Source organism: Sebastes fasciatus, chromosome 19 (assembly GCF_043250625.1).
Source record: "Sebastes fasciatus isolate fSebFas1 chromosome 19, fSebFas1.pri, whole genome shotgun sequence".
Classification (NCBI taxonomy): Eukaryota; Metazoa; Chordata; class Actinopteri; order Perciformes; family Sebastidae; genus Sebastes; species Sebastes fasciatus.
Window position 1 is genome coordinate 23412720 of NC_133813.1, and position 24822 is coordinate 23437541.

Sequence of the window (24822 nt, forward strand, 5' to 3'; positions counted from 1 at the left end):
AATGGCATCAACTCAAAAATTGCTGCAACAACTTATGAGACATAATAGAACATGGGAATTACCTCCATATACTTCGATCATAATGTTCTAAACCCCTATATACTTTCACACACAAATTTGTTTCAATTAATTAATTAATTAATTATTTTTAAATTTATGATTTATGACTAGAACAACTTCAGCCGCATCTCAAATTAATCTTCAGGTTCCAGTGTTTTCAGATGATGTACACCACTTCTATGCGACATACTGTATACTGCCGACCTGATATCTCCCCCTAAAGACCCCCTCTACCTCCCTGAAAAAGACAAAATGGGTCTATAAAGAAGAGGGGTGGAGTGGAAACTGTTAATGGATATTTAACCTTGGCACTCTCCATTTTTAAAACCAATGTTGGGTTGCATTATTTTCCTAATTATTAACATAATGTGTCTTGGCATTACTTATCGCTGCTCTGTTTTCCCACTAAAAAACAATTAACTAGAGCAATGTAAACAGAGGGGACAAAGCAGAAGCACAAACCTGAGCAGTTTGAACCAGTTCATTGATGAGGTGGACCGCATGGTGGCAGTGGTCGGGCTGGCCCATCACCTGAGCAACTCGGTCAGGACTGACTCCATCATCTGGACGACAAATACAAGGGACACAAAAGGTCTTTAATTGCTTTCAGATTGCACACGTATTTACTTCAGAGTGAGTTAAATGTCGGGTCGATAATTCTGAGAAACTAGCAAGAATACACTAGATTTTAAAAATGATTCAAACAAAAAAACCGAGCCCAGAAATGTTTGGGCGGGTTTATTACAGATACCAGATTTTATTTTTTTCAATCAGAGCATTTGATTTATTGATTGCTGTCAGGATGTAATTAGAATTTCAACTAATATAACAAACAATGTATTTGAACAGCATTGCCAACCCTACCTTTAAATAAAAGTTATTAAGTAAAAGTCTGGTGATATTTTATAACTTTAGTTGCATGCAGGTTGGATTTCACAGCTCGAGTGAGTAGTGAATAAGTAGGAAAAAATGCTTTTGGATTATTGGACTGGAATAAAGATCAGCCATCAAGTACTCAGAATCCCACCAAGACAGGCCAGATGAGAAACTCAAACTTGTTTCTATTCCCAAACCAACATTATCTGTCTTTAGGGCACTGATACATGTTGTTGCGTTTCAAGATAAACAGGATGACCAGCTTTAGAGATTACAAATTTGTACTTTACTTGATTGCCAACATCAGGTCTTGTTTTATCTTCTTACCTTGTTTGAACTGGATCCTGACCCCCGCATCATTCTGAATCTTCTTGATCATCTCTCCGTTCCTGCCGATGATGATGCCGACGGCGAATCTGGGCACAACCACCTGGACGATGAGGAACGAAAGAATTCAGAAAAGATTACAACAATTCTCTTCCCTCTCTCTCACTTTTCTTTTTTAACAAGTGTCTGTATTTCAGTATATCAGGTTAAACAACAAAACTCTCACATAAACTTAATGATTGAAACAATGCAAGTGTGTACAAATAATAATTAAAATGAATAATAATTATTAAAATGTATGTAGTGGTATTACTTTTAACACTTATTTACACTATTAAAGTGAACTATATCCACAATCAAAACAAACCTTTAGGTACAAAACTACAGAGCGTCACAGCAACAACTTCCAGGAACTACTACACTTCTTTTTTAGTATAAATATGGATTTTCACTCCATTATTTCATATGTATATTGTGTCTCCTATGTGGATAAATACAATCACATTATCTTAGCTCTTACATCCAGACTGCTTCCCCCCATTTTGGATCCAAAGTCTGCCCTGCCAACCCTGAAGTCTCCTTGGTCCTTGTCTCGGATGAGCTTCACCACAAGTTCGCGAGCTTGCTATAAAGAAGATTGAAAGACAAAATCTTTATTAAAAGAAAAAAAACATTTTAACAAAAAATGTGAAGCATAAATGCCCAGCTGGAATTGTCAATAAAAAGAAAGAGGATTTCAAATGTTTGACTGGAACACAGAAGGTATAAAATGTGTAAAATTGAGTGTAAAGTGGAAAGCTAGCGGCACACACTGAGCTCCTCTTAGACCGACCTGCACTTTGTGGGGATCCCCAGTGATTCTCAGGGGCTTGTCTGCTCCGGTGGGCATGGGGTCATCCTGAATCATTATCATCTGCACTCCTGTTCTCTCCTGCAGGCGTACAATCAGACGGAAGCAGAACCACACACCAGAGAGTTACCTGGGGCTCAAAAGACTATACTGCCACATCTCAAAGAACAGGTTTTATTATTCGATGTAATCTTGGCCACCTAGACCAGAAGGTGAATACCTACGGAGCATGTGAAACAATGTTCATCTCATTTTGTGTGTGTGTGTGTGTGTGTGTGTGTGTGTGTGTGTGTGTGAGTGTGTGGGGTAAGGGGCTCACTAGGGGTGTACCAAGCCGTATGGGGGCTGATTCAAGGCATATTTTAAAGGATCGGTATGTGCTACAATAAAGCCGAGGGTCTTAAATCTGTTATCCCTCATCTCTTATTAGAGCCGTTTACAGAACATTCAGGAAGCAGCTTCTCATTTTCAGATCGGGATTAAAAAAACAACATGATCTTGACATCCCTATCAAATCTGCTCCTCAGCAGACACAAGTGTAGAGCTGTGTTTAGTGCAGTCTGCATGTCCACAATGATGGTGAGTCAAATGTTCACAGCAACAATCATGGCGAACTACAAAAGTTAGGTTGTTAAATGCACACTTTTACGGGTGGTATTTTACATGGTGTGCGGTTTACTACCACACCTGCAGTTGTTTGATGGTCTCTCCTCCTTTGCCGATGACCAGGCCCACTTTGTTGGCAGGGATAAGGATCTGTTGGATCGAACTGTTGCCGTCCATGTCGCTGTGGAAGCCAGGACCATACCGACACTGCTCCACTATCTCACTCAGCAGCCTCTTGGCCTGGCTGTGGGGGTGGAACAAGAAAATACATTTGTCACCAGAGTTACAGACTCCACACAAAAAAACACTTATGTGTCTCATTTTTCTTTGTCAGATGTGAAAGAGGTGTTCAGGTGATTCAGTGACTGATTAAGAGCAGATGTGAAAAGAGATTTGAGTTCATGCCCTCCGTGTCACAACAATAGGGCACACGTTGAATGAATCTGTCAAAGCTGAGAGGTGAGACTTACTCAATGTTCTCTGGGCTCCCAGTCAGCGTGCAGGGCCGGTCCAACATGCCTCCACTGTCTGTAACATCATAAGCACAACAATTGATTAAGATACTACACATTTAGATACACAAGAATGAGTAGTCAACGGTATACTTAGATGCTTTCACACACAAACTTAACTTAAGTGACCTTATCACAGCTGTTGGTATCAAAAAGGAAAATATATAATCAGTTGTATGTGAAAGGGTCCAATTGTTTAAAAAAAAAGATGAAGAAAGAGGTGCAAGCTAAAACACAACTGCAACAGCTTTGATGCAAACTGTTCTTCTGGCTTCTCATTATGCAAACTGCTCATTTAAATGTTATTTAAGACCTAAGAATTATTATGTTGCTGATCTTGTGTACATAATATAATTCAACTCGATACAAAAACACAACCAAGCATTGACATTTCCAACACATTCTCAACATCACACTGTGATACTGGAACATGACTGGCTACAAACTAGTTGATATCACAAATGTGCTCTTGTACGTACGCGTCTTAAACTCAGAATTAAGGTGAACACAGAAACTTCTCCCTTCAGCAGATGATTGTGAAAAATTACAATACATTGTTCTGCACAGTAAAGGTCAAAACAAGTGAAGTAACAATAAGCAAAACATGCGCTTTCAACATACAACTGACTGGGAACTTAAAAGGACACATTTAGCTGTTGCCAAACTTGCCTGCTTGTACAATCTTACAGCAAACGACACAGTTAAGACTGGCACAAAGCATTGTCTCTTGTCTACAACACTGTACAGGTAGCAATGCCAACAGTCTGCCAAAAGGCTACACCTACTAACCTACTAAGTGCAGTACAACATTTATTTTTCAAGCACTGTATATGTTGAAAATATTTGGAAGGTACATCTAGCCTGTCCTGAATCACTAGCTGCCATATTGAGGTTGTGACCTGGAGTTTTCTGCAAACTCCAGCCCACAGGCCATGACTTTGACATGCACTATGAGCTTGTAAGTACCCACATATTAAGACATACATTGCTTAGGAACCTGATTATTGTGTTATTTCAAGGGCTTTGTTTAATATAACGGTAACACTTTACTTTAAGTCCCCTTATATAGCTTACAAACATTTTATAACTAGCTATTAGGATATTTTCTAAGTGATTATTATCGGATATTTTCTAAGTGATTATTATCGTACATTATTTGTCAACAATTACAACTTCTATGAAGAGACCGTATATTATTACAACTGTATTTTACTATATTATTATTCATCATCTGTTCAGTCATACACCAGCCTCCACTGTACCTGCTTTCTGGGTGTGATTTTTTTGCCGCATCATCACCATTCATATCTATACAACCAATGTGTTTATGATTAATAGCAATAATACTGACCAAAATAATGGTGATTATGATTTTTGCCATAATAGAGCAGCCCTAACCTACAAGCAATTTAAAAATAGAATCAACAATTCAAATAACTTTCATGTCTTTGGACTGTGGGAGGAAACCAAAGCTCCACACAGAGACACCCCAATATAAAGGTTTATATATTGTTAATAAATGCTGAATAAGGGGGAGACTATTAGTGCTGCTAATATAACATACTTGTAGTTGTCCTGAACCTGAGATTTGGTGAGCCAAATAATTTTATAAAATGTCATGGATATTACTTTTGAAAGAGTAAAAAAATCTGAAAGTCACAGTGATAATTTATCATTGCCAAACATTTCCAACACTTCTGCACACGAGAAACACACTCAATCTTTTAAAAAGGAGCCAGATTCTACTGCTGTTTATGGTTCACGCCGCTCAGTTAAAACACGATTCCAACCTCTGAGGAGACGATGGATATATTGATAATTCACACTTAAAATCAAGCAGAAACAGTGGATCTAGATAATGTGTTCAGTCAGAACTTACCTGAAGCAATCTGGATCTTACAACCCGATTCCAGCTGGATTCTTGAGATCTGCTCTCCTCCTTTTCCAATGACTATAGAGAAGAGGGGGGAGAAAAGGACACTTTGAGCCTTTTTGAATGCAGACAGGGGCCTTGAGTAGTGACCCAAAAACTGAGTAGAACGTCAATACTGATGATTACATCTCAAACATTAATACTGACTATAATGAACTGAAGGGCTACTTACTGAATCCCACCATCTTATCAGGCACTTTGAAGTCTTCTGTAGCAAGAGCCCTGGGAGAGATTAGGACATGATCAATAACTCGATACAATCAAAAAACATCTAAAACTACAGCACCTTTTCTCTAAACCAACCTGTGCATCAGGGCTGCAACTAATGATTAAATTAATTCATTTATCTATTGTTTTAGTCTATAAAATGTCAGAATTTTGAAAAATGCCCAACATAATTTCCCGCAGCCCTGATTGACGTATTCAGATTACTTATTTTCTCTGACATCTGACAACCCAGAGATATTTAGTTTACTATCATTGGAGACAGACGAAAACAAACATATTCACATTTGAGAAGCTGGTGGAACCAGTCAATTTGGGGATTTTTGCTTAAAACAAAATTAACAGATTACCAAAATTGCTTATTAAATTTCTGTTGATCAACTAATTGACTCATAATTTCAGCTCTAGAAATTATTAGTTGTTTGACAGAAAACAAGTTTGATAACGGATTTATTGTTTTCTTAATTTTTCAAGCAAAAATGGCAAACATTTGCTGGTCCTAGCTTTCAAATGTCGTAGTAAAATAAATATGTTTTGGTTTGGGGCTGTTGGTCAGACAAAATAAGTGACCTGAATATGTCAACTTATACTCTATTTAACTATAACCAACATTTAAAAAAAATTTAAAATGTCTGACATTTCATAGATCCAACAATTAGATGATAATCAAGATCAAGAAAATACTTTTGATCTTGATCGTCAAAATAAACTTCCAAAGATTCACAATTCAACTTGTGTTTTTTATTTTATGATTTATGACACTATAACTGTTTTATAGGTGCAGGATTTATAAAGGCCACTTGCAGTGAGAAACGAGGCAACCGTGAGTAAATTGCGACAGGAGCAAACACCCTGACTCTGCTTGGGGTTCAGAGGGTTAACTGAGGCAGTAAATACTAGGAATACATCCAAGTGCATTAAAATGAACAGAAACAGGAATGCGAGTAGGCTCTGCTCACCTTTGATGTCCCATCCCACTGAGGTGGTTCCCTACTGAGAGAGATGAGAGGAAAGAAAAACAATTAACATGTGAAAAATAATCTGAGATCTTAGTTACAAATAAATCATAATTCAAATATCTGTGAAAGTGACGAAGCAGCAAAATGAAAAAGAGTGCGTCATGGCTGGAGGGGCCGGGAGCAGATGGATATGGTCTTGCCAATCCATCGTGTTGGTGTCTGACCCACAGCGGGGGGCTTTCACCAGCATGGTAATCAGGCCTGTGAGTGTTTGAGTGAGTGTTTCAATCAGAGCCGTTCAGAAAAGAGAGAGGCAGCAGCCGGGTCAGCGGCTGCTGGTCCTGAATTGAATTTTGACAGGTAGCACCAAGCAAGGGTCCTGCAGGGTCAGTGGAGGATGTGCTGCCATGGACGTGAACACCTGAGTTGATATCTAGCAACTTCAAATCAATTTTATGGTTGTTTGCACTGATTTCACTTCCTCTGGAAATGCACCGGGGTTAACGCTTGAGAATGGAACAGCTATGAATATAAAACAGGAGGTGTACCGAATTTATACAAGGACAAGATAAAATGTGAATGCCTCGAGTCTATTTGTATACTTGTACATTTGATATCTAAATGCTGAGAGCCAACTGGGGCGCTACAAAGATTTCCCCTATATTGTGGGACAACCTTGATGGAGAAAAACTGAGGACAAATTGTTGCAAACGACAGTGCGTCAAACAAACCTAAACCAGAATTGCATACAATTTATCTATCCATGCTTTCAGGGCTTAACTATCATATAAACAACTGTGACAAGATAAGAGGACGGGATAAATGACTAGTGTTTCCACTTCATGGATATGAAATGGATTAAATCTTTGTTATGTGTGCAACAGACAGCAAGATAGAATGACACTTTTTCACTACAATGCAGTGTCAGATACTTAATACTCCATACAGTCATGGAAACACAAAACCATGGCTCTAAATTGTTTGGCTGCGATGTTTCCCCCATCGCTTCCAACGCATTGGTTGTAGTTTATTATCCCTGCCTAAAGTAATATTTAAGCTTAAAGACACCTGGGGAGTTGCTGACAACTAGTAACCCTATAGAACAATGTTTTTATGAGTTTTCTTTGATCTCAGGTATGCGCATGAGGACACATTCTATGCATAACGACAAGCAAGTGGGCGACACATTCCTGCCAATAGTTTCATACTTCCAGATATTCCTGATCTACAGATAGGGGTAATGTGCCAACAAACACAGGAATAGGCCCGCAAAGGCAGGGAAGAAGAGGACTGTTATGGGGCTGCACAATTGATCACAATTTTATCGAAATATGGCCTACTGCAGTTCTCAAGGTGAAATATGTGTCAAAATACCATTTGATTAATATTGTGGTGCTGCAGAGATGTCCATATTCTACATACTTTGATGTTTTACAATGAAAATAATGTAAAAATGATCATTCCCTCCAATATCGCAAATCAAATCGCAATCATCAGTCAAAAATAATTGCAAATGGATCTTTATATATATATATATATTATATATATATATATTATATATATATATATATATATTATATAAATATTTTTTTTAATATTTTTTTTTGCAAGTAAACATGAGCGTAAACAAAGCAAATTTAAAAAAAGAAAATCCAGCTTCGCACATATTTTATGAGCAGACAAACACGTTCAGCGGCTTTGCTAAGCCTCAAGGATACACGCAGTATGTTTTGGTGAGTTAACAGTGAATGTAAACAGAAACGTTTACAAAAAAAATCCACACACCACCTTTAAATCAAACTGGACTTAGTTCAAGGGACTGTGGGGCACACTCTTATTATGTGAGGGAGGCTAGTTGTGTAGTATACTTTCCCACTCTGTACAATTCTCAAAAAAAAATTAAGTTATTTATAGGTAAAGCTTATGCTCACACAGCAACAGGCTACAAGTCTTTTTCAATGGAACCCGGTGACATGAAGCTACAATCTGACGCCCGACACTCGTCACCGCTGCGTGACGCGCTACAAACAAAGTTGATGCTCCAATGACGCTGTGAAGCGTCAACCAAATCATGTTTTGTTTTTTTAACCCTGTTCCATTCCATCTAAAAAAAAATGCAGTTAATCCCCAGTGCTATTTAAAAACATAATACGTCAACGACCGTTTGAGCAACACTTCAACGGTGACTTAGCGAAAATGTTACTTGCAACGCTGACCATTTTGTTGCTAGTGTGAACTGTCTCCGATCAGTCATATAGTGTGAAAACCACAATGACTTAAAGACTACTGATTACAAGACCGCAAGTTGTGTAGTATGAACAGTACTGCGATCTGAAGACTTTGAAAGTTGTGTAGTGTGAACTTAGTTTTATTCAAACTGGACTTCCTGGATTGTTATGATGTCTCACCAGTACCTGAAGCAACACGACCCCACCAACGCAGCCCCCTGTGTTGTTTTAATGCAGAGCTGCTTTCGGTCTAAATGTCCGTTAATGTCTATTAATATCGGCTTATGGTTTGGGCTTACACGTAGGGCTGCACAATTTATCGAAATTTTATCGCAATATGGCCTACTGCAATTTTCAAATCGCAAGAGGCTCAATATTTGATAAAGGCGATATTGTGTGTCAAATATAATTTTAAAATAAATATTGTGGTGCTGCAGAGATGCCCTGACCTACACATCATAGTCGACAGACTTTTTAAAAACATCTTTGTTTGGTTCTGATCCCCGCAAAAATCACACCATAATCATTTTAATATGTTTTATAAGGAAGATGATAATAATGATGTAAAAATGATCATTCCCTCCAATATCGCTAATCATATCACAATTGCAATATCAGTCAAAATAATCGTAATTAGATTTTTTTCAAAATCGTTCAGCCCTACTTAGGAGATTAAATTAACACGACAGCCATCAAAAAAAAATGATGGTCCGTCAACTAGTCACCTGAAGGAATTTCGTCCTTCATAAAATATTGTATTGAATTAAAATGTTACTTAGTAGATCCCTTCAGAAGTGCTCTTTTTTTTTACTGAGCTTACTCACTCATTAGTTATTGGGCCACACAATATGCCAGGATATAGTTTAGGCCTGTGTGTATTATTTGTATGAAAATAATTGAACTGAAAAACTAAATAAATAATCAGTATGGTTACATGTGTTAGACATTTTCACAACTTTATAGTAGCTTGGTTCCAGACCTCCGATTCACTGCCTGCATGTTTTTTAGGTGTGGTGTTGTGCTCAGCAGCTGTTTCCCTACTTGGAAAAACAACCAAAGTCATCTTCCTCTATCAGAGCTAGACAAATAGCCAGGAAAAATGTCTGAGATTGACGCAACTCTGTACATTGAGTTACAGAAATAACTTTAAAAAGGCAACAGCTCCAAGCAAGCACTGCTGTAGCTTTTGTGTAAAGTGAAAAATGACGCTGGTGGATGTGTGACTCGCTACCGATTGGTCGGGCAAAATAACAACCCTTCCCAAACAGCAATGGAGACATGTCAGATTGGATAATGAAGTGAAACGAGGGTGGTTGGAGCAAAAGCCTGACATAAAGGAACACAAACACACAGTTTGAACAGGCAGAAGACGGACACTTTTCTACAGTGAGGGGACAAACATTGAGAGCTTTTATATAGCAGGATGGTGTTTTCATGAAGGTGGCCACATACATGTTATGCAGGACAAAAGCTTAAGTATCAGAGTGGTTGTAAGTATATCAATAGATCAGAACATCCTGCAGACCCATGTGTGTGTGTGTGTGTGCACACTAAGGGCTTACCTCCATTGTCTAGTGAACGTTTCTGGCCTCCAAAGCCGTAGAGGGAGGGGTCTATGACCGGAGGGGAACTGTTCATGTTGGGCATCTGGTCTCCTCCCATCTTGGCTGCCATCTGGAGACACATAACAGTAAGACAGATGGAATAAAAGGTGAAAAGTGGACATGTGATGATATTCTCTTTGAACATACATTTCCTTTCCCAGACAGCCCTTCATGAAAAGGAGTGACACATTCTCCTTTCTTCTTGCTTTCTTAAAAGCTTCAAGTTTGCTGTGAGGTTGGGCCTTGACAGAATCATCTGTTGCAGAGTGTGTTATCTTTCTGACAGCAGCTGAAAACTGCACTTTGTACATTATAACAGCAGCTTGAAGCAGTCTGCTACACTTCTTGTTGAGACTACTGATGCTTTCCTTGAAACGTCCGTCATGTGCCAGCTCTCGCTGACTAACCCAACTTTTTCATGCTTTCCACTGACAAATGACACAGATCATCACAGCACACCTCAATTCCTCAACAGACTGGATTTGCCAGTAGAGGAGTTGCCTGAAAGTTACAACAGGTATCAGTGCTACCTAAGGCTGCAACTAACCATTATTCTCATTGTTAATTAATCTGTTGATTATTTTTTCGATTTATTGATTGTTTGTTTTATCAAATGTCAGAAAATGGATCATAAGAGTACAAAAACGAGAAAATACTCACATTTAAGAAGCTGGAATCAGAGAATTGAGTCTGAAAAAATTACTCAAACAGATTAATCGATTATCAAAATAGTTTGCGATTCATTTAAGAGTTGGCAACTAATCGATTGATTGTTGCAGCTCTAGTGCTACCTAAAACAATGACACAAAAAGAACAGCGTCCCAGCTCTTTAAACAAGTGTAGGCTGTTGATCCGGTTTTAAGAAGCCGTAGGTATGTATGTGCAAAGGTGACGAGAGAAAGGATTAGGGATTGGCCAATCACACAATTACCATCAGAATTGTAAAATGGCAGTAATCGTAACACCATTTTAATTGTCTCATTTGAATTTTTTTAATCTGGAAAATGGATGGAGTTTTGTACCGAAGAGGAACTGATTCAATTTTGTCGTTATTTTACGAGCTGTAGTTTGTGTTTGTTTTATATTTAACTGTATTATACTGTAATGATCTTCTGTTTATGCAAGTTTCTGAATTTATTGACACACTAGCAGCGATACCATACTCAAGTTTCAGTGAGGCTTACCGCGGAAGTCGGTCTTACCGGTGTTCAAGCATACAATAATAACATTAGTTGCCCAACGTCGTTTGCTTTTCTTTATAGAAATAAATAAAACCCATACAGTTAATTTTTGTGTATCGGCGCCGTGTTATCAATACATACGACGGACGCTTCAAACAGAAAGTGAAAGTGTCTCAGCAGAGTAGCAGGAGTCAGATTTCACACACGGGACGAGAGAGTTGACAGACAAGGTGATGGCGGAGGATTTGGTGTCGAAGCGAAAAGGAAAAGCACCTATTTGGTAATATTTCTGATTTAAATCCAATGCTATAAGGGAACCACAACGTTGGAAAACTCCGGCCCCACAGCGAAAGCTCTACCGGCGAGGCCAGACACACAGCCACCCGACCTTAAAGGTCGATGTAAGTGCTCTTCATATATCGAGTATCATCTTTTCTTGTAAAATGTGTGGTGTAATCGGTAACACTGATATTATCACAATTAACCGGTGGGAAAACTTCCTCACCGTGACATCCCTAGTTTCAGTACTATCGTGAATTACATATTTGATACTTTACTTTAACAGATATACTAAACAAACCCGCAGCTGTACAATAACTTTGCCTAAAGTAAATATAAATAGTCTAAACTAGGCAAAACAAATGTGATAACACTGAATGCCAGCTTTCAGTACTGAAACTACTGCTCAACACACCCAGCCCTAGTCATATCATACAAGAATACACTCAGTATTATTAAACATTTAGTCAGTGTTTACTTTTACAGATCAAATCAATATGCGATAAAGCCATGGAATGATATACTGGCCTGCATTTCTGGCCACCTCAGACATAAATTTCTCTACATGTTTCTCTTTTAGTGATGGAAAGTGTCCAACCCCCGCATATAACTTCAAGAAGAGTGCACTTATTTGCATTACAGCTTAGCTAAAATCCAATCTATGTCTACTTTCAAAATCCCCCACATGCCAACCTAAAGTAGACGCTCGTGTTCTACAGTGAGGGACATGTAAATCTTCAGTTACGCTGCTCGAGAGCGCCAACAGCATTTTCCACTACCCGTTAATCTGCCACCTCTCCATCCATACAAAAGTATAGCATTTCAGAAAATTACACTAAATTGACATCTGTGCCTGACTGGAATTTCTTTCACAATATGAAAATATAGTGACGGCAATTAGAGTCTTCCATCACCTTCAGGGATGATTATCTACTTCAGAGCCCACCAGTGGAAGTGAGAGGGGCGCGATGGAAATAAGGAGGCAGAAAAGGAAGCAGGTGTGGGGTTGCTGTTTGCCATGACATTTATGTATGTCAAGCAGCCTGAAAAGCATTTTAGATGAAGTCAATACTCAAGACAATGCTTAAACTTTGAGTGAAATTAGTGTTACTCCGAGTTTTGTTTCACTACAGCTGGCCAGATACCTGAGAAGTATCTCCCCGAATGCCTGCCTGTTTTATAAGCAGTGTCCATAATAGTATGTTGTTGTGGTTTTGACAGTATTTGTATGGACATTAGAGGAGGGGAAAAAAAAAAACGATTGCATCATGATTTTTTATTTTGAAGTAGATTTTTAAATGCCAGAATCTATATATTTGAATCTATGCGGCAGTAGAAGGAAGTTACCGCTTTTAATGTTCTAGTCTGAGTAACGTGACGTCATATCGATTCTGTATCCGTCAACCAAAACAAACCGCAGTCGGTCGCAGCCAGCCCTTACGAGAACAATATTTGCCATAATCAAGCAGCCCCTAAAGTACAGTCATGCAGTCTGGTAGATTTTGTGGCAAACTGTCCGTTACAAACTTCTTATCTTACAGTAGAAACCCCTCGATGTCCACTGAGGCCTCTGGGTAAACACCACTGTGGACTGGACTGGCCTCTGACTCACTTCTTGAATGCAATTGTTGCTGAGTGAATATGTGTATTAAAAAATATATATAAATAAAAAAGGACCTGTAACACCAACTACAGTCAAATGTCATACTTTAAGCCTCAAAATATGTACTGAAATGTTGGATTTGTCTAAAAATAAGACGAATGACATGTGGTCACATGGGAACGTAACTATGTATAGTTTATATTTAGGGACCAAGAACACCTTGTCCATTGGGCGCTTTGGCCCAACTGTTTCGTCAGTGATCTACACTATTTATGACACTCTTCTACTCAATGTGGTCTTTATATTTTACAAGAAGAGGGTTAATGTTAATGGTTATGTTTAGGATCAAGATGGGTACATTTACTGACACTGAGACACTGGCAATTTGAAAGCAGAAGGAGGAGAATGTAATAATTACAAAATGGGAGGCCTACTGCTGAGGTCAACATCTGGTGATTTAGGCTAATGAGTTAAGACCTTCAGACAATAATGTGCTTTGCTTTTGCTTGCTCTGATAATTGTTTAATAAAAAACAAAAACAGAGCCATTAACATGAAATGCAATGCAATTTTAGCTTGTGCAGCTTAAAGATTGAAATGTCAGTCGCTCTCACTGGCTGCTCCCTGAGAATCAGGTGACGGCTATAACTGCATCTGTGGGTACCCTAACCACATACCACACACACACTTCAGTGTAAACAAGCATTAGAACACTTCCTATCTCAGACTTATGCCACATCGATGTCATATGATAACACTCAAAACAAAAAGATGACTTCCCTTTTCCATAAAGCACAGAGGCACTTGCATGTTCAAATCCACAACGTAACATCAGCCACAAACACAATGTGTCAGACATAAATAGCTTTTTATAAGGGTTAATATGTGATTCATTCCAAAGTTTATCTTGGATTATTAACTATGGCCTTCTGCAATTAATGATGTAAGAGTGAAGTAGATGCCCACAATGAATCCTTTAGCCTACTTGTTACTGATAAGAGGCTGACGTGAAATATTTCTCCTCCGGTGGAAGCTTTTTTGTTTTGATCTGAGATCTTGTAAACACGGTGTGAGCATACATGTCAGAGTGGAGGGTTAATGGAGGGCTTTAAAAGCATCCTGACAGGCACTGATGGACAGTAACATGTACTTGACATGTTGTTTGTATCTGGGTGTAGTCAAAACACATTTATCTACATTTCAAAATTTACTGATAATGAGCATTAAACTGTATCTGTTCTTCAAGATATTTGTGCACATCTTTTTAATATCGTATGAAATAAGTAGAGTTGTTCCGATACCAGTATCGGAAATATGTCCAATACTGCCCAAAAATCGGGATCTGGCGAGTACGCCAGTCTATGCACCTATCCAATACCATAATTTATTATGTAAGGCTTCCGCTTGGAGGGGGGTAGGCTTGCCGCGGTAGTCTGTGCTACCGGTGTTACACGGTGGTCGCGCCCACACCGATTACATTAGCTTTTTTTTTACAGAAATAAAACCTATTTAATTCATTTTTGCTTATCAATGCCGTGTTATCAATTCATAGTTGGAACACGGACACTACAAACTGAAAGTGATAGCGTCTGCTCCATACAGAGTCTCAGCTCAAAGTAGCAGGAGTCAGATTTCAAACGCAAAGGGACGAGAGAGTTGTAAGACAAGACGATGGCGGAGGATTTGGAGTCGAAGCAAAAAGCAAAAGTGCCTATTTGACAATATTTCAGATTTCAACCCAATGTCATAAGGGAACCTTAATGTTAATGAGGCAATTGCTGCGAGGAGAACGGAGCGGTCACAAACGGTGTGCACGGCGGAGCAGCGCCGGGTGGAAACCTAAAGATCAAAGTAAGTGCGCTACACATATTGACCGTCATCTTTTCTTGTAAAATGTCCGGTGTAATTGGTGACATCGGTGTTGTCACAATTGTATTAACCGGTGGGGAAATGTCCTCACTGTCATATCCCTAGAGGGACGGCACTGGTGTTGCCAAGCTAAGTTGCCATTGGATCGGTAATCGGTGTTGGCCGATACCGTAAATTCAGGTATTGGAATCAGTATCGGGAAGGAATAAAATGGTATCGGAGTGCCGTCGTACTTTTCTTACCGAAGAAGGAAATACTTCCAATTTAGCAAAGCACCTCAAAGACAGACATCCAGACAATATTGTTTGTTTTAAATACTTGTTCTGTTTTGCAATGTTAATAGACATTTCTTTTTATTTACTACTTAAAGGCTACATGCCTCTGTTTTTTGTAATGTTCAAATGTTTTAATAAAAGGAGTGCGTGTTGAATTACAGGGGATTTATTGTTGTTGTTGTTTTTTACCGTGGTATCGAGAATTCACTGGCATTGGTATCGACTACTAGATTTCTGATACCGTGACATCCCTAATCGGGAAGGGAAAAAATGGTATGGGAACATCTCTAGAAATAAGGGATTAAAACAGGGACACAGTATTTGTTCATATCTAGGTTGTAATCTACACAGGGGGGAAGTTCAACTGGTAGCTTGTGAGACTAAAGTCCAATTTACACACTATTAACAAACATCAGTGGTGTACTAATCTTCTATTACAGCTCTACTTTCCATCAACTCAACTACAGTGACCCTCTCTTGCTACAGTACCTGCTGAAACTAAGCAGGTAAACAGGGCGAGCAGTGAAATGCATTTTAAATGATATTTTTCCAGAGGCAGCAATGGAAAAAGCCAAGTGTGCAGCAACAGGAGGAGTGAAGGGGGGCTTATTTGAACAGATGACGTTACATTACATGGCCTTACTCCAAACGCTGCCTGTTAGGACACACAGTACACCACGCACACTAGCTAGCTACTAGCAGCTCTACTAGCTAGCTCACTCACATTCATGATCATACGATGAAAACACGCTGCAAGTTTAATATAGAAGCGTGTTGTTGAGTTAAAGACGGTGAATGGAGGAGTTTAGAGGTTCGTGTGGCATGTGAGGAGTGATTAAGCTCAGTGTGTCTCTTTAACTGGGGCAACAGCCGGTTACACTGAAGCTAATTCAGGACTTCAAGCTAACTTTTTGACAGCGTGTCAGGCAGCTCGTGCTGTCCAGGCTTCGTGTTTTAAACTATAGATTTAGCTTTTAGTCGCTGAAGCTGCGGGGCGGCAAACTTACTGGATAGTAAGTTAGCAAGCTAAGCTAACTGCAACTTCTGCGGCTTTGACAACAGGTTGCAGTGTGTCGGCTTAAACTTCCTAAAGTTGCACAAACTTCACGACATGGTGAGAGGCCTTCGTGTTTGTGGTCGGACGTGTTTCGTGTATGGGTTAAGACAGCTTTGACACGGTTACTGGACGCGTCTTGTGTCTCGGGTTAACTCTAATCTGTCCTCTTAGCTGTGCTGTCCTCGGCTACTTATCGTTAGCCTGCTAGCTAGTACATGAGGAGTGTGGTGGTAGTAGTAGTGGAGGGTCCGAGGTGAAGTGCTGCTCATCATCATGCTATGATAACACGCTGCTTGTTGCTGGTTTATAGGAGCACTATACTGGTGTTTTACCTGTCGGACCCGGCGTATCGTGTCTGCGAAGTCATCTTTCGTTCCGGGCTGAGCCACCGAGGCCTGTCCCTGAACCAGCTCCGCCATCATCATCATCATCCGCCTCGGCAGCTGAGAGCTGAGAGCTGAGAGACGCTCTTAACACACAAAAAAGAGAAAGAGCACAGCACACGTGCCGAGCCAAAGCTCCGTGAGCCGTGAGATCTCGCGAGATCATCGAAGACCACATATAGCATGGAGGCAAAGTTACTATAACTATGGAATATATAGTACTATAACTATAAAGACCATATCTATTTGTGTAACATATAACATACAAAATTTTATATATGTAATTGTATATATGTAATTGTATATATGTATATATATATACATACAATATATATGATTGTTTGCACTCCGGCAATATTTGCAATATTTGCACTATCTGTTTATATCATGTTTATTTTTGTTTATAGCTTATTTTGTATATTGTGTATTCTTAAAATTTCAATTTTTTTAATTCTTTTTTATTCTAACGTTTTTATCTATTCTTTTGTTATTATACTGTTTGACTTGCACCAACATAACCAACGCAAATTCCTAGTGTAAATCTCTTACACCTGGCAATAAACACAATTCTGATTCTGATTCTGTATGTGTGTATATATATATACAGTATATACATATATACTTTATGTGTGTATATATGTATATATATATGTATATGTATATATGTCTGTGAATATATATGTATATATACACACACACACACACACACACACACATAATAATATATAACATACACTATTATATACATTATACTCATACATTTATTGGCATGGCAAATATATATACACACACACACACACACGTATATATATACACACACATATAATAATATATAACATAGACTATTATATATATATATATATATATATTATACTCATACATACATGTACAACTCTGCAGCTATAATACAATACAATTCATACATAACATTTTATGTGATTATGTAATATATTTCTTTAGCTGTCAGTTTCCCATAGCCCAAGGTGATATCTTAAAATGTTTTGTTTTGTCAAAAACCCAAAGATATTATACAATTATAATTGTTTAATAATTATATTTTATTCTTATTAATCCTAATGAGTAGAGTTCTACTACTAAAAGGTAGAGTTAATTGCAGGGTTGTTGAGTGCCATTTTAGTTAGATGTACATAACACATCAGCTGTATACTGTAAGTAGGTATATTGAAATATAGCCTACTGACAACTGGAGTCACGTATCTTTGTGTAAAAATACTCGGCCAAATAAGTTGATTCTGATATGATTACTTCTATACTAAATTTGCTTTCCCATGCATTGAAATATAATCACTGAAATACTGTTGACCCAAGATGTAGGCTATAAAAAGAAAAAAAAAAAACTAATCCGCTATAGCACAGCAGCAGGCCTTGCTCAAGGACTCTCTGGCAGAGACGGTGCTATGTTGAGTTGTTATTCAGCTCCCTTGGGCCACCTTACTCCCCCATGTGCTCCAATGTGTTCTGTTCTGTAATCTGTTCATCTTCAGACTTTATTTCTGGATTTACTGACGGTCCATATAAGTGCTTGCTAAAAAAAGTGAAAACCCAACAGAGATCCCTGACATACATCTTACAGCTCACTCTACAAAACCATGTTTTAAACTGACTTTTGCTATTTATAGTCCTAACATTGCTGGCTGTCTTGCCAGAATAAAAAAAATCCCATCTGGCACAACAAAATGAACATTGAGGAATATTGTTTTTTTCCCCCTTTGCTGCACATATGGAAACATCTCTTGTTGCACATCTGGAAAATGCCAGCAGCCAGACAGAAGAAAGTAAAATTGCTGCAAATTTCCAAACTGTTTATGCAAAACAGTTCCTGCTCCATAAATTGTATCCAAACCTCAATGAGCAAAGTCCGACCAGTAAGGAATAAAGTGACTGTGTGGTCCAGCAGAGTTAGAAACAGTTCAGAGTTTGTTTCAGAGTGTCTGATAAAGCTTTTTTCAGGGTGAATCCATTTTGAGCATGATGTGCAGTGATTCCTGCTACCTACTGATGTCAGATCTCCAAAAATATCATTTCAAAACATGAAACAGCATTAAGCAATAATATTAAATGCACTAGCCTGAAGCTTATAATAATTTGATAACATACGTGCTGTTTCTTAACACTTAAATAACCGTGTCCCTCTATGGTTACATATATGCAACATGCAGCTGCTTGAACAGGGATGGTTGACCTCGAACTTGAGACAAGCAGATTGGCGTGCTGCGTCTTACAGACATCCGTAAAGATATCAATTTCTCTTCCCTGTCAGCCCCCGGGCATGTTATCACCTCCAAAAAAGAAGCATGGAAATTAAGTGGGAGCTGAAGGCTGTTCCCAGACCAGCACCTCTAAATGAAGACCTCCAATTTAGCATGACTGAAGTATGATCCCGGGCCTGCTAACATATTGCTACCATGTGCCGGCCAATGTATTCAAGGTGGCTGGGAAATGATTTTAGAGCTCTGGTATCAAAGGGTAAGTCAGGTGGTGGTCGTCATATACAGCCACGCACGATGCATGGACGCAAGAACACACACACACATAGATAGTTATGAATTCAGCCCCCATCTGGTCAAACAGCCTAGAAAATTTAAAGGCAGTTAAAGCAGGTGTGGGTCTCTGGCGTCCTGCCAATCAAGCAGTGGGAATTGAGTTGACCAAGATGTGGTTACCGTAGCCGGCTGATCAAGTGTCACACACAAACACAGCTTCCTGCCTGTCATTGTCTTGCAGAGAATAGCCTCTTGTTCCCAGGGTTCACTGTCGTCAATGGAGTGCATCTTCAGCCTCTCTCAAGAATAAAAAAAGTTCAAGAAATCATCAACGTGTGCTGAGTAATTGACCCACTTTTCTTTTCATTTTCATTTGAAGTGTATAAGAAAATGTGATGTTTTTGTGGTCAGGCAAGCGGAATACCCAGCTGGACAACCGAGCATTTAGAAAAAAGGAACATCAATATTGGCACACTTACTCTTTTTAACTACTGAGCTTTTACCTCCTCCTTTCTCCTCCTCAATCTCAAAAGAACGGGCCACATGAAACTGTAATTGCTTTATAATTGCCACGGTTCTGCTATGGGCGTAAATTTCTAAAGGCAGGATACAAGAAGCGGATAGTGTTTCATCCAGAGACCTCTCTGAGGTATCACTGCACAGCTTTCATTCATGAACACATTGTTCATGCAGAGGGAAGCACTGAATAAAATGGTAGTGCATAGTCCTCTAACATATTCATACTTGTCATATTTGAAAAACACATTGAATACAATACAAGCCAGATCTGTAGTATCTTTTAAATCATTTCTAAAGACTCACATTCAAGCCCTTTCTTCAATTTGAACTATGTTTTTAACCTGTTTTGGTTTTAATTTTTGTATGATCCTCATTGTTTTACTGTTTTTATTCTGTGATTCCTTACATTGTACATTGTTGGTTGTCTGTTAAAAAAAGGACTTCACCAATTCTAAGGCCCATTTGTGGTTATATATTGTATTGTGGTTATATATTGTATGTGTCTGATGCACATATTTGTACATATTTCTTATATTTCTCATTTATTATTCTTATTTTTCTCATTATTATGTATTATTTGTTTCTATTTTTCTTACATTTCTTTATGCTTTTACATAAGAGCAACTGTAACATCCCAATTTCCCCTCGGGGATCAATAAAGTATTTCTGACTCTGATTATAGCATTGTCGGACTCAGTATGGACAGTAATAAAAGGATCAAAATTGATGCAATAGAACCAGAAATATTGTCTTTTTTTATTCCACACATTCTTCTTCCTTGTCAAAAACTGGTGCCTACATTACCCACAATACAACTCAAGTGCCGACAGTTTGATTGGAGATTCAGGTGTGTTATGCTAGCAGCAGCTAGCCTCGAGCTGCCAGCCTCCAGCAGAGATGAGGAACGGGCTACCGAGGTCTGCTCAGCTCACTTCTTTCTAACTCTGCACCTCCAGATTTGTTTCATTTTCAGTCTTGTAGTCTTCAGCCCCAATTGACACTGACTCAAGTGACATCACTTAAGGCAAAAGATCAGATTTCAACTCCCTCTGGAGTCCCCAAAAACTTAGACAATAGACTTTGACATGTAAAATTTCCCCTTTAAGGAAGACCTATCATGCTTCTGTGCTTTTCCTCTTTCCTTTAGTGTGTTATATCGTTTTTTTGTGCATGTAAAAGGTCTGCAAAGTTAAGCTGCCCACACATGATTGCCACCAAACGGTGTGCTCAAAGTTCAATTTATTTCAAATCTGACCTCGGTTGCCGCGGACCTTTCAAAGCACAACCAATGAGATAACAGCTGCAACTATTGTTGTTGCCTAGAATCAGTGAATGGCTTTCCTTGCACACTTTTTGATGACATATACCTGCGCTGTGCTTTGCCTCTGCGCCCTAACTCATTGTGAGCTAAGGTGTCTTATCATGTGAAGGCAGCTTTACAAAGCCGTACACATGTTCTAGTAGAAACCAAAATATGTATGCACCTGAAAATGAGCATAATAGGTCCTCTTTAAGCACTTTATAATGCTGTTTAGAAAAGTGCTAAATATAGTTAAGTTAAGTTCATAACAAGTCTAAACTTGACTAAACTATACCACTAGTTATTACACTTATGGTCAGTACACTGCATACACACATACACCAAAAGAGCTTGTAACCAGCATGTTTTGTCTTTTCATTTTCCAATGTATTGTTGTAGCTGCAGCTAAATTATGTTTTTGTTAAGTTCTGTTTAATGTGTGGTCGGAACTTTTGCACTAATTCAGGAATATAGGCTAAATGTAGAAACTTTGCTAGCTCAGCTTGAATCCCTGGAATAGAATATATACTGTAAAAATGTAAAAAACAAAAACAAAGTGTAAAGGCAAATTATGAGATCTATTATCAGCATCAGAAAACCACAGACTGGAAAAACAAAACGAAAGAGAAGAAAAATAAAAAAAGTGCATTTACCGCAACATCAAAAAACATTTTGAGCGAGCGGATGAAGAGAACAGGAAGCAGGAGTTTCACAGGGAGTGAAAGAGTAACATATAGGACAAACAAACAAACAAACAAAAACCTCTGACAGGTAACATCCTGTCTTGAGAGAGAAGATTGACAGATGAAAAGGATAAACAGACCAGCTTTGTCCAACAATAGGAGACATACACTTCTACCTCCTTGTTTTTTACCTCTCTCCCATTTTACTTTGCAGTCCCCCTCCTCCCCCACAAGCCACTTTGCTTTGATTCAGCTCTGTATCTGTATTTTAAATGACTCAATTACATGGGATCCCGCGGTGAAAATTACGGATGTTTTCCACTATTTCTCTCCACCGGGACACCATGACCCCTCCCTGGCTCCAATAACCCCCTCCTCCTCCTCCTCTTTCCTCCATCCCTCTCTCCCGGCCTCTCTCTCTCCACCTGTCCTATTTTCCTCCTCTCCCACAGTCGCCTATTTTTCTTGATAAACGTTTGCTTTGCTGTGTGTATCTGCGACTGAGAGGGAATAATAGCTAAATGGTCTTGTTTGTGAGCTCTCGGCACGGCGAGCTGACAAAGAGTGTTTTGCAGGTAATTCTTCTGCTGCGACCAACACAACGAAAGACGCTTTTTTTTTAGGTTGACACAAGGCGCTGTTCAAATCCAAACACCAGGCATGACAGAAATAAAAGCACATCAACAGGCAGAGCTGCAGAGATGGACAGAGTGTTTTTTTTATTCATCCAAAGCAGTGTTTGTGATTCTTTTCTGCACTTTAAACCCACAGCTTACGGGGGTCTGAGGCATTTTAAAAGTGGAATCTATCTTTGATGTACTCTGTTGGTGTTGAATCTACTTTCAGGATAAAACCCTCACCTACTGCTGTGTCGCTCATACTCACTGAGGTGCAAAGCGGCAAGTAATGCTCAACCAAAGTGTACCGCCGGAACAGCTTTAGGTTGGCAATACATCCACAAGCCCCATGAAGCAAAACAAGTCTTCCTCATTTCATGCAAACAAAGCAACAGACATCTTGGCCAGCTTTATTTGTTGCTATATGTTGTGACTTGGAGGAAACAAAAACTAAAATCGGTACTACTGTCAAGGTGGTGCATTAAAGGCACTGTATTAAAATGGCTTAAAATTACTACTTTTTTCTTTGCTATAGCTGGGCATACACTGTAAGATTTAAGAAATGTTGTGTAATTCCTAATCCTACTGTACGAGTAGATCGGTTTGCGATGTAAAGCCAAAGCTCACGATTTATGTGCTCACACTGTACGGTCGAATCGTCAGCCATGACCTGAGCGATCACACTGTACGTGTAAAATAGAAAACAAACACAGCCTGTTGGCCCCTGCGGACCGTTCTGGCTGTTGACAGTTGTCAAATAAAGATTTGTTTGCAAGCTCTGAGTCAGGTAAAGTTTGTTTGCTAGCACAGGTCTGTACGGGTCACAATGCTAACAAGGCAGAAAGGCGCTGCCTTGATCATCTGTGCCATCCTGTCTGCTGAAACGTCTACAAAAAATACTCGCAGGTGGCTAGGAAGACGTGGACAGTAGAGAATTGGAGGTAAGCTAGCCACGTTTTACTATATCTATTGTACCTTGTTATCTTGATCTCTGATTACTGTAAGGAAAGCAGAAAAAGGAGAGTATAGCAAGTATATAAATATACTTATACAGCAAGTATATAAGTATATTTGCTAGGCTCACTAATGAAGACCAGTTAAACACCCAACCCAAACAGACAGTATACCCTGTGGTGTAATTCAGGCACCATTGGAAAAAAAAACCCACACTGCATTATCATCCATCATAACACACGCCATAACAATCAAATAACCAGCGCCATTAAACATTTAGATCTTCCATGGGATTCACCGAGAGTGGGAAAGACAGAGCTACTAGGACAGCCACCTTGAATCTGATAGGTCCCTCATTCATTCACCACCTCGCAGACCAACAGATCGAAGAACATAAAAGAGTGTGTGCCAGCAAATAAACCCCAGCAGTAGACCCCCGGGAGAGGAGGGGAAGGGGAGAGGCAGCAGGAGCCAAGTCCCTTTCAAATGAGGGAGATAAATCTATTGATTTGAGATCAGCGTGCTGCATTACTGCTGCTGCCCCCAGAGGATCTGGGAAGTGGAGGAGGAGGGCGTAATGGTGGCATGGCTTTAGAAATGGCGATTTCGGTCTGTTTGTTGGTCAACGACTTTGGTCCAGACTGAAATATCGCAACAAGATGGATGGATTGCCATGAAGTTCTGTACAGACATTCATGGCCTCCCAGAGGATGAATCTTAAAGACCTTGGTGATCCACTAACTTTTCCTCTATCGCCACCAAGATGTTAACATTTGTGGTTTTTAGTGAAATGTCTCAACAACAATTGGATGAATTGCAATGAAATATGGCACAGTTGTTCATGTTCCCCTCAGGATGAGTTGTAATAACTTTGGTGATTCCTTGACTTTTTACCCAGCACCATCATATCCATACTTTGGTTTCCGACTAAATAGTGTGGTGCAGGAATGAGTCCTAAAACCCAGAAATGAGTTAGCATTTTAGCCCTTCCGGTTCCCTCGTTTGGAAGTCAATGTTTTTTTGAATGGGTTTTTAGTTAGATACTTGAAATAAGGTCTGCGGTTAACAAAATACTCCACTCGTGAATTTTTAAGCCTTTTTGTGTCTTCAAAAAGGCGGTTGCTACGGACAGTAGCTTCATATTTACTGTACACTCGAGTGGTTTCAATATGCTCATTTAACTCTCAGCAAGAAAGTAAATGAGCATACTGTATATCCCAAAATGTCAAATTCTTCCATTGGCCTGGGTTTTCCCATTAAAGATGGAAATTGCCAAAACATTAGCAACCTACAACTCAACATAAACATCAAATTCAGCTTCTAGTAACTATACCAGGGTAATTTAATCCAGCATTGAAAAAGGTTATCGATTCTTGTTAGCCCCGTAGAGCCTGCAGACTCCGGTCTAGTCAATGTTAG

The 24822-nt window shown here is 39.1% G+C and overlaps 2 protein-coding genes across 11 annotated transcripts in view; one reads left to right on the forward strand and one right to left on the reverse strand.

The window, feature by feature from the left end:
• Window positions 1-16940, reverse strand: part of fubp3 (far upstream element (FUSE) binding protein 3) — a 29585-nt gene extending 12645 nt beyond the window's left edge. For 3 of the 9 annotated variants that reach the window (XM_074618554.1, XM_074618559.1, XM_074618553.1), the window contains exons 1-12: window positions 16776-16939; window positions 10841-10870; window positions 10139-10250; window positions 6349-6382; window positions 5337-5386; window positions 5111-5182; window positions 3190-3247; window positions 2801-2963; window positions 2096-2194; window positions 1784-1888; window positions 1264-1366; window positions 523-623 (exon numbers count right to left, since the gene is read on the reverse strand). In XM_074618554.1, coding sequence (XP_074474655.1) covers window positions 523-623; window positions 1264-1366; window positions 1784-1888; window positions 2096-2194; window positions 2801-2963; window positions 3190-3247; window positions 5111-5182; window positions 5337-5386; window positions 6349-6382; window positions 10139-10250; window positions 10841-10870; window positions 16776-16874 — 1026 coding nt within the window. In that variant the 5' untranslated portion in view covers window positions 16875-16939. Of the gene's footprint in view, window positions 1-522; window positions 624-1263; window positions 1367-1783; window positions 1889-2095; window positions 2195-2800; window positions 2964-3189; window positions 3248-5110; window positions 5183-5336; window positions 5387-6348; window positions 6383-10138; window positions 10251-10840; window positions 10871-16775 lie in introns of all 9 variants that reach the window. The other 6 variants (XM_074618555.1, XM_074618560.1, XM_074618558.1 and 3 more) reach the window with 6 other exon arrangements.
• Window positions 1-24822, forward strand: part of traf2b (Tnf receptor-associated factor 2b) — a 171352-nt gene that overhangs the window by 82348 nt on the left and 64182 nt on the right. The window contains exon 12 of one of the 2 annotated variants that reach the window (XM_074618563.1): window positions 2675-2686. The exons of the other annotated variant lie outside the window; for it this stretch is intronic. The gene's annotated coding sequence lies outside the window, so the exon portion shown is untranslated. Of the gene's footprint in view, window positions 1-2674; window positions 2687-24822 lie in introns of those variants that run through there. 2 annotated transcript variants of the gene reach the window in all.